The sequence below is a fragment of the Rhamphochromis longiceps genome, unplaced genomic scaffold (assembly GCF_057381845.1).
Source record: "Rhamphochromis longiceps isolate RC_006_pf unplaced genomic scaffold, R_longiceps_female_GT1.1 unmapped_scaffold_4, whole genome shotgun sequence".
Taxonomy (NCBI): domain Eukaryota; kingdom Metazoa; phylum Chordata; class Actinopteri; order Cichliformes; family Cichlidae; genus Rhamphochromis; species Rhamphochromis longiceps.
This window is the reverse complement of record NW_028187224.1, coordinates 821,890-842,725: the sequence shown is the minus strand read 5'-3', so window position 1 is coordinate 842,725 and position 20,836 is coordinate 821,890. Positions and strand designations below refer to the sequence as shown.

Genomic DNA, 20,836 nt, shown 5'->3' with positions numbered 1-20,836 from the left:
CCTCAATGTTACAAAAGCACAACCACTGTCCACACCTCACCTCACAGTATATGATCATTTCCATTTTAGGCATTTCCAAATAATCATGTTCCATACTGCCAGTATAAATATACACAGTACACTGCATCACTACAATATACATGTTTTACACACTCCTTTTGTTGTTGACATTTACAGGCTGTGTGCAAAAAGGCCACACTCTTCAAATTCATCAGCTGCTCTGCTATCAGTCCACTAGGTGGAGCCTGAAGCACACACGATGCATTCACTGACACACACTGAGTCACTGTGACTGGAAGCTTCAGTCAGTCCAACACGTGTGAACATTTTAAACCTTTCAGTTGATGGACTACTTTTAATTAACTGCTTTAGCCCACTTACAATGAAAATTTAAAAAAATCTTGTTCATGACGTGTGTAGTATGTTAACACTATTGGAAGGAAAAAAAAAACTTGAACTCCAATTTTGAAAACACAACTTTCTTTTTTTTTTATAAAGCTCTGACTTGTATTATGAGTCTGTGGTCTGGGAGAGAGTCTGTAACTCTGTCTGCAACATACAGTAAATAATGACCAATGTTGGTGATAGAGGATTTTTATTATGCAATATGATCAAGTATAATCAAATGTGCTTTATATTCAAATACAATATAATCAAGTGTGTTTTATTTTCTAGTGTTCATATATTTTCACGTAACTGAGTCTATTTGTTAACACAAACGCAATGTATTCGTTTTTAGTATCTGTGATGTCAGATAAGCATGATAAACTTCTGTATTCTTTACCCCAGTCTGAAAGGTCAGACAGGTTGAGATAATGCCTGAACTCTCCTCCTGTAACTGAAAAGAGGAAGTACTATGTAATCAGTTTCTTACCCTATAAATACCATACCATACCATACCAACTTTATTTCTAAAGCACTTTAACATAAAACCAGAGTTTCACAAAGTGCTGTACATATAAATAAAGGAACAAGACATGCATTCTGTGTGTGTGATTTTGCTGAGAGGCACACACCCATGCACATGTCTTAAAACTCTCTGATTTGGTCTGCAAGTGTCTTATTTTCTCTTACTTGTGAAAATAAATGTCAAAACCCCTGACAGTTGGGCAGTTAATTATATAGTTACTTCTTCAAAAAAGTAACTGAGTTATGCAAACAAAGTTTTTTGCAGCTGTTTACCTAAAAATGCAGCCAAGGTGTTTTTTTAAAATAAACATTTCAAACTATTTACAGAACAATCAGCTGTTCTGCATCAAATCTGATGCCACACAAATTATTTGTGCCGCTCCAAAAAATAATTCCTGTCCTCTATGAGATGAAGGAGAACAACAGCCTGATACCTGCAGGCCTGACAGCAGCAGATGTATCACTGCTGTAACACATGTAACACTCAGCAGTCGCCTCATTGTTCTGACACACACAACAACACTATTGACTACACTACACACTAACTACACACTAACTACACACTAACTACACACTAACTACACACTAACTACACAAGATTTGCTCTAAACGCCTCAAATCTCTCACATCTCAAACACGCCGTCACTCTGTTTCTTAACAACTAAATGCCATGTTTTGATTGGTTTACTTTAATTTCAATTCAGGTTAGAATTCTTTTTGTGTGCGCAACACAGATTTTCTCTGCGCAGAGACCGTGCCAACAGTGCGCAATTCAGAATCAGAATCAGAATCAGAAAGGGGTTTATTGCCAAATGTTGAGCAGGTTTACAACATTAGGAAATTGCTGCGGTGCTTCAGTGCAAACAAACTGTCATAAATTGCGCTTAAATAGACATGAAAAAAATAAAAGTAGGAATAAGAATTAAAAGTGCTACGTAGAAAGATATGTGCATGAGATATACATGAGATATATACATGAGAATAAGAATTAAGAGTGCTGCGTAGAAAGATATATACATGAGTGCAGGTGGTGATCAGTGCCAAACATGGAATGAATGATGCAGTGACACAGCGTAGGGTCCTGTGTTTGTGGCGGGGACAGTCATACGGTTATTGTTCATGTGTCCAACAGCAGAGGGGAAGAAACTGTTCTTATGGCGAGAGGTTCTGGTGCGAATGGACCGGAGCCTCCTGCCTTAGGGGAGCAGGTCAAACAGACTGTGTCCAGGGTGAGAAGGGTCAGCTGAGATCCGGGCTGCACGCCCCAGTGTCCTGGAGGTGTACAGGTCCTGCAGAGATGGGAGTCTGCAGCCAATCACCTTCTCAGCAGAGCGCACAACACGCTGCAGTCTCTGTTTGTCCCTGATAGTGGCTCCAGCGTACCACACGGTGATGGAGGAGGTGAGGATGGACTCGATGATTGCAGTGTAGAACTGCATCATCGTCCGTGTTGGCAGGTTGAATTGCGCACGTGCGCAGCTTAGAGGGAACATTGCTCACAAGGTGACTACCAATAAAAATGAGTGTGCTTCACTGTCAGAGCTACGGTGATTCAACCAGTAGGTCGAATGACTTGATAATAAAAATGTTTATTTGATGCTTTGCATTGAGGCGCATTGTTGAATTTGCAGGGACACAATAACCACAGATCAGTTGTTCAAACCACTACAGTAGGGAGCCATGTCATGAATAATAAACAAATACTAATACTAATACTACTACTAATAATAATGTTAATTTAAGTAATTGTTTTTGACTGAACATCACATATAATGTGACAAGCAGTAAATTCAGGTTAAGTGCATTATCAGCATTTGGAGGAGCTCCTTATCCTTCTCTTTACTGCTCACCTCTTACAAAGTGTTCACACAGTTTGCTAGCCTCTGTCAGCCTGCTAGCTATGCTAACAAGTCTACTACACACACTTGACTCGGTCACATGACAGACAGCAGAGATAGCTGCTCTGCTAGCTAAGCTAACTCATGTTAAAGGTCAAAGAAATGAGGCGATGCTGCTGGGAGTTACGTCACAGACTAGCAGAATTTAGTTATTCAGCATAATATTTAATCCTTATTATCTCCTCCTCTCACCTCTGTTTACATCTAAAAACAAGAAAATTTAGCCAACAGTTTATTAGCTTTGGTGAAATTATAAACAGGCATCAGCGCGGTCACCTATACTGTCCTTTAATGCTAGAGCAGCAGGAACACCAGTTAATCTAAAATCTCCTTTTCTCTCTGAAACAAAGTGACAGCAGACTGAGTCAAAGACAGAAACCTTATTTAAACACCAAATATTCACTTCCTGATCCAGGATTCAAAGAGGACGTTGAACTTACTCAGCTTCTTCCAATGAACGTCTTCACTCTGCAGCTCTCTGCTGCCTGGACCAGGTCTGTGTAGAAACAGAAAATCCTCTGCTTCTTCTCCGTCAGCAGTCGTCTGTGTCTGCAGGCTGCGTCACATTAAACACTTCACACCAGCAAAGACTCTGAAGCTCACAGGTCAAAGGTCAGCTGCTGCACCTTTTGTGATATTAATTTGATCAATAATTAACCTGCAGCAGGTTTCTGCTCCAACTCCAACACACAGAAAACAACCCTGAGAACGAATCAGATGGTGTGTGGGTGTGTCTGCAGGCTTCAATAGATGAGCATTAAACACTCAGCAAAGAGGCTGAAGCTCACAGGTCAAAGGTCAGCTGCCACACTGTATATAACAATTCACTTTTGAACAGTAGATAGCCTGTAGGCGTCTCTGCAGTGATAAACAGTTTACACATTAAACACTGAACCATAAAAGAAGCTTAAGCTGCATCTCACAGGTCAAAGCTCAGCTGCTGCACCCACTTATGAGTTTAAATAAATCATTAATCATGATCTTTTCCCTCTCAGCACTTTCACTTGGCCTTGGAGTGTTCTGACGGAGCTACACTGTATGTTTCAAATGTTGTAAATAAATTGGGAGTTAGGGCTGGGCAATATGGCCTAAAATCCATATCGCGGTATAATTTGAAGCATGTGCGGTAACAATATATATCGCGATATATTCTTTTCTTCTGTATAACATATTTTCCACACTATAAGGACTTACAATCCTTTAATTTTCTCAAAAATCAAGAGTGTGCCTTATGTATGAATTCTGGTTGTGCTTACTGACCTCGAACCGATTTGGGCGTGCAGAAATCTGTTAAAAAATGTTTTAGTAGAACTTTGGTAAGCTACGAAGCCGCACTGCTTGATGGATTGTCAGACCATTACGGCTGCCGTGGTGAGGAGCTTCGCGGAGTAATCTGGGTCTAAAACTCCGACAGCTTCAGGTCCCAAAGTCAAACGAACACTAAGAGTTAAAAACGGTCTAAATTCTTTCATCTTTAATAAAATCATCAGCGTTGCTGCTTTACCAGGTGTAACAATTAAGTTTAACATCCATGAAAACAGAATTTATTAAATTTAACGGAGTTAGAAGTTAACAGGAAGTCAGCTCGCTAGTTTACACCTAAACATTTCATACCATGTTCTGACTGAGAGATTTTTGAAACTAATTCAAATGTACAGCCCTGCTATCACTTCCACCATAAATGAAGACAGAAAACTAAACAGCAGTGGCGTTTGCAGGGTTACTGAAGTTGGACTACCTGGTATATAATGTTGTGCTACGTGATTGCTAGCGACACAGCTATGTTAGCATAACATTAGCACAGTGAAGCTGGAGGATGAACCCCAACTCTTTTTCCACTCGATAAAAGTTAACGTGAGTGATTCTGGTGGTCAGGGACAAATGCAATCGCATAGCAGGATGCTGTACACGGGCCAAACTTCAGTCAGGAGAACAACTGAAATCATCCATCCACAATACGAGGTTAGTTATGATTCGTCTCGGAACTGAGGACGCCATCATCTACCTGCTCAATCGTGTCTACACCCATCTGGACCAGCCGGCGAGCACTGTGAGGGTCATGTTTTTTGACTTTTCCAGTGCTTTCAACACCATCAGGCCGACCCTCCTGGGTGATAAGTTAGCAGCGATGCAGGTGGATGCTTCTCTGGTGTCCTGGATTGTTGATTACCTGAAAGGAAGACCACAATATGTACGTCTCCCACAGTGTGTGTCTGACAAGGTGATCAGCAACACAGGGGCACCACAAGGGACCGCCTCTCCCCCTTCCTCTTCACCCTCTACACCACAGACTTCAGCCACTGCACAGAGACCTCCATCTTCAGAAGTTTTCTGATGACTCTGCGGTGGTTGGATGCATCAGCAGGGATGATGAGACAGAGTACCGGGCTGTGGTCGACTCCTTTGTCACGTGGTGTGAGCAGAATCATCTGCAGCTCAACGTGGCAAAGACCAAGGAACTGATCGTGGACTTCAGGAAGACCAGGAAACACTTGACCCCTGTTTCAATCCAGGGGGTCAGTGTTGACATTGTGGAGGACTATAAATACCTTGGAGTACACATTGACAATAAACTGGACTGGGCTAAAAACACCACAGCACTTTACAGGAAGGGCCAGAGTCGTCTCTATTTTTTGAGGTGACTGAGGTCCTTCAACATCTGCCAGAAAATGCTGAGGATTTTCTATGAGTCTGTTGTGGCCAGTGCGATCCTCTATGCTGTTGCATGCTGGGGGAGCAGGCTGAGGGTCGCAGATGCCAACAGACTTAATAAACTAATCCGTAAGGCCAGCAATGTTGTGGGGATGGAGCTGGACTCCCTCAAGGTGGTGTCGGAGAGGCGGATGCTGTCCAAGATAAAGACAATGTTGGATGACACCTCCCACCCACTCCATGACATGCTGGTCAGTCACAGGAGCACATTCAGTGAGAGACTGAGGTTACCGAAAAGCACCACTGAACGACACAGTAAATCATTCCTGCCTGCCTGTCTGTCTTGTCTTAATGTTGGTTTAAAATGGAGCACTGTAACAAAAAATAATTTCCCCCAGGGATCAATAAAGTATTCTGATTCTGATTAATATACTGCAACAACATGGGAATAGAGCAGCTGCGAGAGAATTCAACATTAATGAATCAATGTTACGGAAGTGGAGGAAGTGCAGTTTTTGGCTTTCCCCGTATTTCAAAAGTGCTTTATCTCTTTGTTATGACTGTCGCCCGCCATAATTTGAAGAGGATAATGGTTGGTCGTGTCCAAATTCATGGGCTGCATCCTCCTGAGGCCGCATTTGTAGACCGATTACGTCACAGCGACGCGCCGAAGGCTGTCCAAATTCGTAGACTCCTCCGAATGCAGCCGACAAATGCGTCCTCCTTTTCCCCGAATTTGAAGGATGGGTCGGGTGTGTCCTTCGTGGCCTACCATATCCCAGAATTCATAGCGCGGCCCAGCCAAACTCCAGTTTCCAACAATGGCGGCCGCTACTAAGTTTTAAAATTACTCATACTAATCTTTCTGTGTCACAAAATAAACTTTTAACATATTTTCATGCGAGAAAGTAGCTGTGTAAACATCAAATATCTGCTCGGTTTATCAAGGTATCGCATATTTGCAAAAGTGCTTCGACGTTTTCGGAGACGTCTGCTACCCAGCTAGCCGGGAGCTCGAGGGTTACTGATGCGGCCGAGAACGGCACAACTCCCGGCACATCATTTTCAGATCACCGCGGACTATCGCTGCTCGATTTAAACGTAATGTATAAGTCACTTAGACAACCTAAAAATTTTATTGTTGGGCTTTTTTTCAGTGTTTTGTTTCTTCGTGAGTAAATCGGTTTGGCTAAGATTAAAGTTATTAGATTAGATTAGATAAAATAAAACTTTATTAATCCCCCGGGTGGGTTCCTCCTTGGTTTTTACACAGCTGACTAAACGTGAAACAGAAAACTGATTAAACAGAAGTATGAGACAGTCGAGAATTTATGCCAGTGTCCTGTTATATTTTAGATAGCAAGGAGCAGACGGCTGAGTTTATTAAACTCCACCGAGACAGCGGTGACGCTAATCTGAAGGCTAGACCGTCCAATTTCACGGCCGTTTACTTCCGGCCTACTCGACCTTCTGAGGACCCGGCCCACGTAGACCGCGAAGGCCGGGTCCTCAGGAGGATGCAGCCCATGAATTTGGACACGACCAGCGTAGCCGCTGCGATGCTTTAGACCAAAAAAGGCACAGCTTGATGACATCATCAACATGCGCTATCGCGATAGAGCGATATATATATATATATATTAGGGGTGCAACGATATTCGTATCGATATTGAACCGTTCGATACAGTGCTTTCGGTTCGGTACGCATATGTATCGAACAATACAATTTTTTTCAATTTTTTTTTTTTTTTTTTTTGTGTCCCATTTGGATCTATAGCCATCAGAATTGTTGTCTTGAGGCCAAGAAAGATGCCAAGAGGATTTATTTTAAGTGGATCATCATATTGGTCCATTTGATTGACCTTTATTATAATTATGAATTAATTTTATTTTCAGTTGCAAACGGGACAGACATGACTGTGGGATAGGACAGGGGGAAAGAATGAAAGAAAGAGGGGGAGAGAAAGAAAGAAAACCAAAGGGGAGAAAAAAAAAAGAACAATACAAAATTTGTAATTTATTTTATCAACTTTCCTTCTGACGATGCTGTCTGTGTTGAGCGCTCAGTGAATCTGCATTTGACTACTCCGCCTAGGCTCGAGAGTGCAGCCTAGGCGGAGTAGTCGAACGCAGATTCACTGAGCACTCAACACAGACAGCATGGTCAGAAGGAAGAGCGCAGGGCAAGCTAGCGAGACAGAAGTGGACCTCCCCACCCTCATTCAGATCTGGCGTTTGGAATTATTTTGGTTTTCATGTGACGTATGACCCTGAAGGTAAGCGAGTCATGGACTAAAGTAAAACAGTATGTTGGATGTGCCATGCAATGCTCAATTACATGGGTGGGAGCTAGTGTGTTAGCGCAGTTAGCTCGTTAACGTGTTGGCCGTCTAGCCCCTCTGTATAGGGTAGCTCGTTAACGGAGATTTGCCGTGTTGTGGCGTTAAGGTTATTTCAACGAGATTAACCTGAAAGCACTAGTGGGAACACAACGAATATGACTGCACATTTACACCGACATCATCCTAGTGCAAAGACAAAAACAAGCATGCATGCTACAAACTTTAGCCGAGTCATTTAGACAGCTGTTAGCACAGGATTCTCCTTATGGAGACCTGATATGTTTAATATGCTGCTGAGAATATAGCCCAGAAGAAGCGGATAGTATAGCTTTTATTTTGGAAAGAGACATTTCTCTGTAATAAACTCTCTTTTCCAAAGATGAGTGATTCCTCAATCAGATACAGGGCTCGCAATATCGCTAGCCCGACGTCCCGGGGCTATCTCTGCCCTGCCTGTCGGGCTATTGTAGGAAGGAAAAATATATGTCAATGCTTTTGCATTCTTTCAGAAATGTAGCTGGGTAATTATGTCATTGGGTGAGCCACTGTCAATATGTGACATATTGAAATCGTGTTTGAATTTGCGCTTGTTTTTTTGCTTTCACTTTGCAATCGCGCGAACTGTGTATAGAGAGCGACAGCACTGATCTGTGAGTGATGATAATTTGTGCACCAATTCCTCTGACATCGTCTTATTAATTGTTAGCTTACTATGCAAACATGACAAGTGAAATCTCCCGCAGCTTAAACATGTGAGAGGTTGATCGCGCAGAGAATCGCTGAGCTTATGTGAGTGCGGCAGGATATATATTTCACTACGATGACCTGGATGACTGAGAACCTTCACAGACAGATATATATTTTAGTTCTGCTGAGCCAAATAAGACAGGTCAGGGTGAAGAAGTGACAGCCAAAGAAAAGCTTACCACAAAACGGAGAAGTTATGACAAATCAGACTATAAGGCAAAAAGAAAGTGCAGCTTTATGGTTTCATGGACAAAAGAATTTCTGTGGCTGCAATATGACGAGCTAAAAAACAACACGCACAAGGGTTAGGGTTAAATTTAAAAACTGTACTTTTGTGTTAAAATATATATTTATAATTTTAATAAATGACAAATTAAAAAGGCATGAACATTTTTTTTGTATCGAAAAAATATCGAACCGTGACACCAAAGTATCGAACCGAACCGAACCGTGAATTTTGTGTATCGTTGCACCCCTAATATATATATATTTATTTTTTTTATTTTTATTTTTTTTTATTAGTAATATAAACATACAAACAAAATGCACCATATATTACAGATTCAGAGAATAGACCTTTCTTACATATTAGGAACTTTCATGCATAGTGAAAATAAAATACAAAGATGGGGTCACATAATTCAACAAATTATTAACTCACTAAATCAAAATCTTCTATAAAGGAAATAAAAGAAGCAGCCTTTTTCTTCTTAACTAAAGTCAAAGATTTAACCAACAGGTTTAAGTCGTTTTTCCAGTAAGCTAGTGTTGGTTTAGTCTTAAAAAAACGACATTTATGTATAAAATGCTTGCACAAGATTAATAACACATTAACACCATAATTAGCTTTCTTTTCTTTCAAAAACTCTCCAAACATTATCATATTTAGGGTAAATGGGGTAATTTGAATCCCCTTGGAATAAAGCCAGGTATGAAAATCCAACCAAAATATTTGTATAAAATTGCACAAAAAGAATAGATGATCCAAATCCTCCTCTTCTGTTTCACAAAATGCACAATTACCTGTTTCTATTTTGAATCTATCACTAAGAAGTCTATTTGTCGGGTAAATTTTATTCAAGATTTTAAATTGGACTTCTTTCCCTTTAGGAGGAATAGGGAAGGTGATATAATCAGTTCTTATTTTTTCAATTTCTTTCCTTTGGAAATCTTTTAATATGTAATTACGTCTAAGTAAATTTGGAGAATAAAGACTCCTTAATGAAGATCTAAGAAACTTATTGTTGCATTTAACATCACAAAATCGAATACCATCTATATATAATTGCCTTAACTTGGGGGAGATGTCAGAATATATTATATCATTTACAACTATGTTTTTAAGTGACAATGGAATGGATTTTATAACCCGATTAAATTTACTTTTAGAACATTGGATATTAAACTTCCGGCAAAAATCTTGATGTCCTAGAACATGTCCTTCCTCATCTACAAAATGGGCAATTGCCCAAACACCTTTTGATAACCAATCTTGAATAAAAATAGATTTTCTGTTTATCAGCATATATCTATTGTTCCAAATTGGGCTATTATGTGGAGTGAAATTATGTTTAAATAACATTTTCCAATAAAGAAGGACCTGTTTATGGAATTCAGAGAGTTTAGCAGGTAGCTTGGTAATTTCAAAGTCACACTTTAGGAGAAAGTCGATACCCCGTAGTGTGTTGAAGACCTTATTTGGTATAAAAAACCAAATGGAGTGTGGATTATTTAGGAAGGATTTTAACCATTTAAGTTTCAAAACACCATTCATTACATCAAAATCAATTGCGTTTCCACCGCCTTCAATGTATGGTTTAACCAAATCATCTTTAGATATATAATGGCACTTATTCCTCCAAATAAAATTAAAATTCAAGCCATTAATTGTCTTAATAACTTTATTTGATATTGATAAAGAGTAAGCTGGATATATAAATCTAGATAAACTATCCATTTTGGTTAATAATATTCTTCCAAAAATTGTGATGTCTCTCTGTAACCATTTATTTAAGATTGTCTTACATTTGTCAAAATTATCTAAAATATTTACTTTTTCTAAGACTTTGTGATCTTTTGAAATTGTGATGCCCAAATATTTTACCTCCTTCTTCACCTTTATATCGTACAGTAATTGTGAATTACACTCTTTTAATGCCAATAATTCACATTTATTTAAATTTAACTTTAAGCCTGAAGCTTTTGAGAATGTAGTGATTATTTGTTTTACCAGGGGGATCTGATGTTCATTTTTTAAGAAAAGAGTAGTGTCATCTGCAAGTTGACTAATTATTAAAAGATTATCCATAATCTCAATTCCAACAACGCTGCTGTTTTTAATTAGAATTGCGAGCATCTCCACAACCATTATGAACAACAACGGAGAGCTTCCACACCCTTGCCTAATTCCTCTTTTAACGCTAAACCTTTTACCAGTGCCATAGCCTAATGACACAGAGCTATTTATATCATTATACAGTATATCTACACTGAACAAAAATATAAACGCAACACTTTTGTTACTGCTCCCATTCCCCATGGGTTGGACGTAGAGACCTAAAATTCATTCCAGATACACAATATAACCATCCCTCCCAAACAGTGGTCACAAATCAGTCCAAATGTGTGGTAGTGGGCACATCTGCTATATTAAGATAATCCATCCCACCTCACAGGTGTGCCACATCAGGATGCTGATCTGACATCATGAGTAGTGCACAGGTGTACCTCAGACTGCCCACAACAAAAGGCCACCCTGGAATGTGCAGTTTTTTGCGCTATTGGGGGTCTGGGGACCCAGAACCGGTCAGTATCTGGTGTGACCACCATTTGCCTCATGCAGTGCAACACATCGTCGCATGGAGTCTATCAGATTGTCAATTGTGGCCTGTGGAATGTTGGTCCACTCCACTTCAATGGCTGTGCGAGGTTGTTGGATATTCGTGGGAACTGGTACACGCTGTCGTATACGCCGGTCAAGCACATCCCGAACATGCTCAGTGGGTGACATGTCCGGTGAGTATGCTGGCCATGCAAGAACTGGGACATTCTCAGCTGCCATCTGCCCTGAACAATGTGAACCATGATTCATCCGTGAAGCGCACACCTCTCCAACGTGCCAGACGCCATCGAATGTGAGCATTTGCCCACACAAGTCTGTTACGGCGACGAGCTGGAGTCAGGTCAAGACCCCGATGAGGACGACGGGCATGCAGTTGAGCGTCCCTGAGACGGTTTCTGACAGTTTGTGCAGAAATTGTTTGGTTGTGCAAACCAATTGTTCCAGCAGCTGTCTGGGTGGCTGGTCTCAGACGATCTTGGAGGTGAACCTGCTGGATGTGGAGGTCCTGGGCTGGTGTGGTTACACGAGGTCTGCGGTTGTGAGGCCGGTTGGATGTGCTGCCATATTCTCTGAAACGCCTGTGGAGACGGCTTATGGTTGAGAAATGAACATTCAATGCACGGGCGACAGATCTGGTTGACATTCCTGCTGTCAGCATGCCAGTTGCACGCTCCCTCATTGCTTGTGGCATCTGTGGCATTTTGCTGTGAGACAAAACTGCACATTCTAGGGTGGCCTTTTGTTGTGGGCAGTCTGAGGTACACCTGTGCACTACTCATGATGTCAGATCAGCATCCTGATGTGGCACACCTGTGAGGTGGGATGGATTATCTCAATATAGCAGATGTGCCCACTACCACACATTTGGACTGATTTGTGACCACTGTTTGGGAGGGATGGTTATATTGTGTATCTGGAATGAATTTTAGGTCTCTACGTCCATCCCATGGGGAATGGGAGCAAAAACAAAAGTGTTGCGTTTATATTTTTGTTCAGTGTATTATCTTCCTAAATTTATCCCCAAATCCAAATCGAGTTAGTGTTTCTAAAATAAAAGGATGTTCTACTGAATCGAAAGCTTTATAAAAGTCCAAGAAAAGAATAAAACTGTCATCACTAATTAGATCATTGTAGTCCAGTAAGTCTAAAACCAATCTGATATTATTATGAATGTTCCTGTCTTTCAAAAACCCTGATTGTGTCTCACTAATTATACTTGAAACCCCTTGTTTGAGCCTTGTTGCAACTGAGCTAGAGAAAATTTTATAATCTGTATTTAATAAAGTTATGGGCCTTAAGTTATCCAATTGTCATTTATCTTTGTTTGGTTTAGGAATTAATGTAATTAATCCTTGTTTCATGCTAGACATCAATTCTCCCTTTTCAATACTGGCCAGTATACACTCAGAAAAATAAAGGTGCCAACTGGAACAAAAAGTGGTTCTTTAGACTGATGCCATAGAAGAACCTTTTTTGGTGCCACAAAGAACCTTTCAAACAAAGGTTCTTTGAAGAACCATTTCTTTCAGTGGTTCACTGAAGAACCTTTAAAGGTGCCCCAAAGAACCATCAAGAAATGGTTCTTTGGGGCACCTTTAAAGGTTCTTCAATGAACCACTGAAAGAAATGGTTCTTCAAAGAACCATTTTTAAAAAGATCCTTCAAATGGTTCTTTAAAAGAACCATTTTAAAGAACCTTTTTTGGGTGGTTCTTTAAAGAACCATTTTAAATCTTTCAAAATAAAATGTATCATAAATTGAATTTGAGTAGGGTAAAATAAATACAAGCACATATATTAATGGTTTATTGGCACTTTGTATTACAGAAAAAGACAAAAAGGCATTTTAATGCTAAGCACAACACCACTACTAATAATAGCATACAAGTCATTTAAACAGTAATAATTAAATATCTTTACTATAAATACATATAAATATTATACTATAGATAAAACAACAATTTTTACATTAGAAATAGCAATACTTTCATAACAGACAATTAAACAACACATTTTTATCAGCATGTTTGCATTTTCAGTAAGACTATTTCAAGAACAATCTTTTTATTTAAATTATCAATTAACTGCAGCCTTAAGTTATGTAAGTTAAGTTTAATGTGGGACTCATGGTCCTTTGTTAGTCCACACTGGGACAATTTCAGTCTCTCACCTGCACTATGCTGGCAATCTAGGAGATATTTAATGCATTTGCCACTCTTTGCACAGCTACTGGTACAGGTGTAGTCAGAGTTCCCAAGTTGAGAACAAATGCCTCCAAAAAGCAAAATGTCTTTTTTAGTTCACTTGGATAGGCAACATTGTAGACATGGTACAGGGAGAAGACAATACCCATCGCCAATGAAATGTCCATTTCCCCACTGTCCAGAATCATTTTTTGTCCATCCATCTGGACATTGACCTCAGTTGAATCACTCAAGGGCTTGCCGTCACTGCTGCTGAGTACGATTGTAGGTATCGGGCTGTGTGGATCCTGAAACAGAAATTAAATTCTTGAAATGAGGAGTATAGTTTAAATAAGTATAAACAACAGCTGTCCCAATGAAAGTATAAAACTCCTGTAAAATACTGGATTTGTTCAAGACCCCCCCCCCCCCTCTCACCATACCAAAAAATATATAAATTTACCTTATTTATGACGAAGAGACGAGAGGCATTTTCTTTGAAAATAGATGGCAGGAGAAGAACAGCTGTGTTTACCATCTGACCTGAAAAATAAAGAGAAATATGTAAATATTTTCTGGCCAATTTTGTTAATACAAAGCAGTAAAGGCCATATGAGTGCCTTTATCAGGAGTTGAATGTCTTGCAGAACATAAGCATTAGTGCAGTAAATGTATACCTAATTAACTTTTCAGTGTAATTCAGTGTAAATGTTAAGCATTTATACAAAACCCCCAAAATGTTGTTCAGTTCTGTAAGTTGCTAGCTTTAAATAATTTGAGTCCTAAAGAACTTGCAGAGCAAGTCTAGCTGCCACTGAACATTTTTTGGGATAAACATTGTGTGAATGACTGAAAATCTTCATAGAGATACATATAGCATCGAGGGTATATCAGTTAAATCTTAAAGTACATCATTGCAGAGACGAGACAGGAGAAATGTCAGTCTGTGGATATTGTAAAGCAGCGGTCCCCAACCTTTTTTGCGCCACGGACCGGTTTATGCCTGACAATATTTTCATGGACTGGCCTTTAAGGTGTCGCGGATAAATACAACAAAATAAAACTAGTACCGGTACCGAAAAAAAGAAAATTTATTCATAACACACGTGAAAAGACCCAGGAAAACAGAGTAAACGATAAAAACGATAACAAAATAACGCTGAAAACCGATAAAAACCCTGAAAAACTATACATTTCACACCTGAGCCTCAACTCTCGCGGCCCGGTACCAAACGACTCACGGACCGGTACCAGTCCGAGGCCCGGGGGTTGGGGACCGCTGTTGTAAGGGACACTGTGTTTACTAATGTGCTGTATGTGAAACCTTAAAAAGTGGTATCTGAGATAGGAGTTAAAATTGTTTTTGCTCATTATTGCCAAGTGCCCTCACCTTTTCTTTCAGTGTCTGTCTGGCTCTCATCAACAGATTTTAAGCAGAGGCTTTTAAGGTTGCTGTTTGGGGCTATTGACACAAGCTTCGCTGCCAACTTACTGAATCCTCGGATTACTTTTTTGTCCACATCAGTTTTAAGTAACATGGAAGCCTCTTCAAGAAGCTAAAATAAAGGATAAACATATATATATTAGCTTTGTACCATAATATATACCATTATATAGCAAACCAGAACAATCATTATTTCACACATCAATTATCATTAGAGAAGAAATTATAATTTTGCATTTGTTTAGTTTAATTCTCAAGTACACATTGCTGTGCAAAAGGGATGTTTAGACTATTCTTCCCAAAAAACTATCATTGGCATCAGATTAGTCCAAAATTATCCTGTAGCATGAAAATAAAACCAAAGAGAAAGACATAGTCAATGTGGCAATTTCTGTTAGTGTTCTGTTAGTGTACTTTTATTACTCATGAAATCTGCTGAGTCAGTCACTTTGCCTGTCCTGTAGGTACATGATTATTAGAAGTCTGTATAAATGTGCAGCACATCAGTACATATTCGTGTTTTTGCTGTGCACTATTGTTATTGTTGTTTTTTGCTGCAGTTTTTGATAAAACACTCACCACAACAGGGATAGTGAGACATGGGAATTCTCGTAGAACCTCTTCAGTAGTATGCTGAAGAATGTAGTGTGTTCTGTACTTCTGTATTTTCCTGAGGTGCGTTTGAATGACATCCACATTTGGCCTAGTTTTTTGGCACTCTTGCTTAATCACTGATACATGTTGGTCGGTGCTCCTTTCATCCTCCCCATCGTCAAGAGGATTGATATCCTGGTTATTAAAAAGTTTAGCAAATATTGAGAGAAAAAACAAACAAACAATACTTTTAACTTTTATGTACAATTTAAAATGGCAAACAAACATTGAGCATATTTAACTTGCCTTGGTTTTTTTCAAAAGGATACAGGGCTGGATATCTGATGATCTTTTTCTTCCTGAATTTGGAACTGAGTATTTCTGTCTCATTTTTTCAATTTCCTCTACGTCTACTAGTGGTCTTCTTTCCTTTTTAAACTTGTTCCTGAGAGACTCATGCAGAGCATCCTACAAACGATAAAAATGTAACTAATTATTCATAAATAGGTGCAACTAGGTCCTCCCTTTATGCAAGACATTTACCAGAAAACTTTGAGTGACATAAAGCTGGTAGGTTTGCTGTAATCATGTCATAACCTAATTAGTTCCTATTTACAGATCTCTTCTTTAACTCTTAGGAGTTGATCGAACACATGATATAAAGGTTTGGAGCACTTTAGATTGGCTAAATACACTATAAAAGGTAGATAAAGTATTAATGGCAATATGTCCTACAAGCATACTCGTCATGATCTTTCAGTCTATATGTTAATACCTCTACCTTTTAATAATAATGTATACTTTATTGATCCCCACAGGGAAATTTCTCTCTTTGCATTTAACCCATTCACTCAGTGTGTAGGGACGGTACCTTGCTCAAGGGTACCTCAGGGTAGCCGTTCAGTTGATTCAAACCCCCGACCTTCCGATCATCGGATAACCACACTACCTACTGAGCTATCCCTGCCCTATTTTCAAATTTAATTTTTTAAATACAAAAACTACACTATCCTGATACAAAGGCAAACAGAGCTAATATAATGCTGAATTTCACACCATTCACTTGAGAATTCACAGAGAAATGAAACAATTAATTTAAAAGAGCAATTGATATTTTATTTATTGTTTGACCATACTGCACGACATCTGCCTCAAAAATCACAATACTAATACTTGTATTGTAGTGGCCACAAGGGAACAGATAACCTCTGAATATGTAGCAATGAAAATGTTAGCATGTTACACTCATTAGCCAATAATTGGGCAATTCAAAGACAATTTGTTGGACAATTGTATCAATGTTTGCTTTTCAGGAATACTTACATATCCAGAGCCATAACTCTCCTTCAAAAAAGGAAAACTCAGAAGGACAGTCCTCAGAAGCTCTACATACTGCACATGAGAGGGATACCTGCAAATTTTGAATGATGAACTTAAATTCTGATGTACATACTGTATTTTAAATGAATCAAATCTTAATTATATATAGACTTACATTGTCTCATTACTCAAGTGGTCAAACAGTGCTTGAATAAGCATGTTTTTGAGTCTGTTCTTGGTGGGTGACTTTAGTGCTGCATCTTTATTGGTCAACGCAGTGAGCACAGCTGGAGGAAACTGCACTTTGCAGTTAAACATAGGTTGGAGTGCTGACACAGTATGCTTTTCTTTGTGTTGCCTTCCACTGCAAGAAGAAGTAAGAAGTATTTTTAGAGTTTGTTACAAGACATGAATATGCGTGTCCTTGTGTCCTGCATCAGGAATATCCGCATATTTAAAATGTACAATAACAGCTGCTGAACTACAGAAACAGAATCATAACAGAGAGTAAGAGTGGCTGTGACATTTCAATTTGAAAGTAAATGGGTGTGTGATGCACATCAACGCTGGAGAAACAGAACAGGGCTTGCGTCAACCCCTTGCCCCCCACCCTCCAACACCATAAACCTAGGGGAGGGGAAACACTGGATTGTATGAATGTACAATTCAGTGAATCAACCAGTCAACTTAAGACTCACTCTTTCAGCTTCTCTACAGCAGACAAAAATTTCACTTGGTCTTTCACTTTTGGAAAAAGACGCTCACTCATTCTTTCAGTCATCTGCAGAAGTGTCGATCCATCGATTTCATTGTCTGTGGCACAGAAAAACAATAAGACACGATCAAAACAGAAATGAGCATGTCAAAGATAAAGATTAAAAATATTATAAAACATTACTAAAAAAACAGCTATGAGTTCATTAGTGACTATAGATGATGACAGACCTGTGGAATAGCCAAAAAGTGGTTAAAATCATTTTAACAGTGGTTGACAACTCCTAACTAAAAAGTCATGGTTTAGGATGTATCTTACCTAACTTTGGTATGGACTGCCTTAAAAGGTCGGTGGATCAGTGTAATGAAGTCTTGACCATCACATCTGTATGCGTCCAAAGCATGAAAGTCTACCTCATCCCCAGGCTTGAATATCAACAGATCATCAGTCTCTCTGATGTGGTATGATTGAAGGTGTCTTATAAACTCCAGTGTTGTGAAAAGTCTTCCAACAAGAAACCAGTTGGCCCTGATATACACAATCAGGACTATTTTCACAAACAGTGGAATTTGCTCTGCATGCACAAGTTCCAAAATGAAGAAATCTCCAACTGCATATTTTACAGAGTTTAAAATGATGCATTTACTTGTCCAGAGTTTCTCATCCACAGTAACGGCTGTCTCCAAGTTTTGCAAACAAATCTGCAAGTTCACTGGAAGTTCTTGAAGTGATAAGTTATTAACTGCTGCTTGTGTATGATCGCTCCTGATGATCCGTTCAGGCTGCCACTCCCAGCATTGACGAAGCTGATTCCTCTTTGCCAAAGTCTGACAAATGTTAATATAGTTATTGGTGATTCTTGCTACTGTCTTGAAATATTGATGTCTGGCTTCAAACCTCATGCACCAATGAGAGCGGAGTGACCCATAATCAAGGATGAGCTGAGGATAATGTAGCAGAAAATGCAGCTTGGGTGTAAACACACCAGGAAACAGATTGATGAAATCTGTCAAAAAGTAAGTGATCAGTTCATGTAGATTACTAATCCAGTCAGTGCTGATGGTTGGAGCAAGAATAATCTCTCCTATTTCTCGAACCAAAAGATAAAGCTGCCAAAACTTGTTACCCTTTTCAATCCTGGAGCCTATGAGGAAAGGCAGAGTCCTAAATAATGTCCATTTCTCAACAGCAGTTCCAGAGATATTTCCATCCAGTGCTACCTTCTCAGATATTAGAGCAGGTTTGGAGGTGCAGTCATTCTGTCCAAAACTAAAAGTCCTTATGCTGTCATTCACCTCTTGGATAGTAACGGTTTTGTCCTCGTGCAAGGCTTTTACAACAGACTTCAAAACAAGAGGAATGACCCCCTCAAGAAAATCATGCATTAAATCAGGTGGGAATGCATTTGTGGTATCAAAATATGACAGCTTGTTGAAGGCACATGGGCCAGTTACACCATACACTGACCTACAGTGGGGGTCATCTTCAACACATTGCAGATGGTATGCATGAACAGTCTTTGTTCTAAGAACACAATCTCCCTCACTAATGATCCTAGACAGGTCCTTGTAATGACACATACAAAACCTGCATATTCTACCATTACTGAATGAGCAGCTAAAACCTGCAAGTGTGTGAGAGGTTAAGTTGTCTGCAGATATTGTGGCCAGACCACCTTTGATGCAGTACTGTCTGTCTTCAAATTTTAATCGTAATCCACGTTCTTGCAAAACCTGTAGGTCACAAATTAATGGTTCTAATATTTTCTCAAATCCATATGTTTTCACCAATCTATGTTTGACAAGTATCAACAGATGAATATGTCTTAAAACAGATCTGTCTTTTGGTGGAATATTTCCCAAAGTAAAATAAAATGCAGACACTTTATGTAGACGTTTCTTTGATCCTAATGGATTAGAAACTTCAAATTCATCACTGTACAACTGAATTCTCAAATGTGGGTTGTCTGTGTTAAAAAAATCACTTTCTTTGTAAATTTTCCCATCACTAAAATCTGTTAAGGTTTCAGGAGCACGGGACTCTGGCCTAAAAATTTGTCTTAAAATGTTAGGATCATTACATATTAATTCTAAGACTTTTAGAAGTGGAATATACTGAAAAGTGTCCTGTTTCCCAGTAAAAGGATCTATTCCCAGGATACATTCAACAGGTTCAATCAAGTTTAATTTCTCAACACAGTATCTGTCTAGTTGATATGCGTTGCTGACTGCACTGAAGCAATGTTCTACCAAACTATTGTCATCAATATAATGAAAACTTGATATATCAAAATTAAGAGTCTGCAAACATTTAGAAAATATCTCCCTATAGTTTTCAATAAAATACTTGAAAAGTGACTCTACTTCACTAAGAACAAATGTTTGAACTTTTCTATTTACAATACTTTTCTCTTGAAGATTCAAGGAAAACAATGCCAGTTGTTTTCTCACAGTCTCTGTAAAGTTCTCTACAAGTTCACTCAGAGTTCGTTCAGATGATCTGGGAAATTCAACAGTTTCCTGGTCACAGTCTGGGGCAGACTCTAATCCTTGTTTCTGATATTTATGTTTCTTCCTTATGTGATTTTTCAAAGATTTCACAGACAAAAACTTTCTGGGACAGTCTTCTAGTCCGCAGACAATGAAGAATCCACATTCACTTTCATGGTATATCTGTTGATGTTTCAGCAGTTTTTCATATGTTGGTTTTCTTGTGGAGCACTGTGGACACTGATATGGCACATCCATAGAAATGCTCACCTACAAAGACCTGTTGATAATCTGCCAATTCATTTTCCCCAAGCCAAAGAGATACTTCTCCAGCAGTCCACTGCTGAGCCATGATCTGTTAAAACAAAACAAAATTCCATTACATTGTTTTATTCTGTGACATCAAAAACTTATTTATTTATTTTTTGTTCATTCATTTTCCAAGCCGCTTTATCATCATAAGGATCGGAGGGGTGCTGGAGCCTATCCCAGCTGTTTTTTTTAGGCGGGGTAGACCCTGGACAGGTTGCCAGTCCATGGCAGGGTCGTCATTCAGATATGTATGTTTGGATTGTGGGTGGAAACCCACACAGAAACAGGGAGAACATGCAAACTCCACACAAAAAGGCACCCGGTTGACCCTGGGAATTGAACAGAGTCTTTCTAGCTGTGAGGCAGCAGCGCTAACCACTATACCACCGT

General features: G+C 39.2%; 2 protein-coding genes across 2 annotated transcripts in view; both read right to left on the bottom strand.

The window, feature by feature from the left end:
• Positions 1-20,836, bottom strand: part of LOC146640606 (NLR family CARD domain-containing protein 3-like) — a 248,787-nt gene that overhangs the window by 66,581 nt on the left and 161,370 nt on the right. The gene's annotated exons all lie outside the window — the stretch shown is intronic.
• On the bottom strand, positions 13,521-20,486 carry LOC146640609 (sterile alpha motif domain-containing protein 3-like). The gene is made up of 9 exons (XM_085400052.1): positions 20,405-20,486; positions 17,629-17,743; positions 17,106-17,294; positions 16,934-17,021; positions 15,917-16,078; positions 15,596-15,805; positions 14,963-15,128; positions 14,036-14,115; positions 13,521-13,880 (listed from the first exon to the last, which is right to left on the bottom strand). Exons 1-9 carry the CDS (start codon positions 20,484-20,486, stop codon positions 13,578-13,580), a joined length of 1,395 nt encoding a protein of 464 aa, XP_085256178.1. The 3' UTR covers positions 13,521-13,577.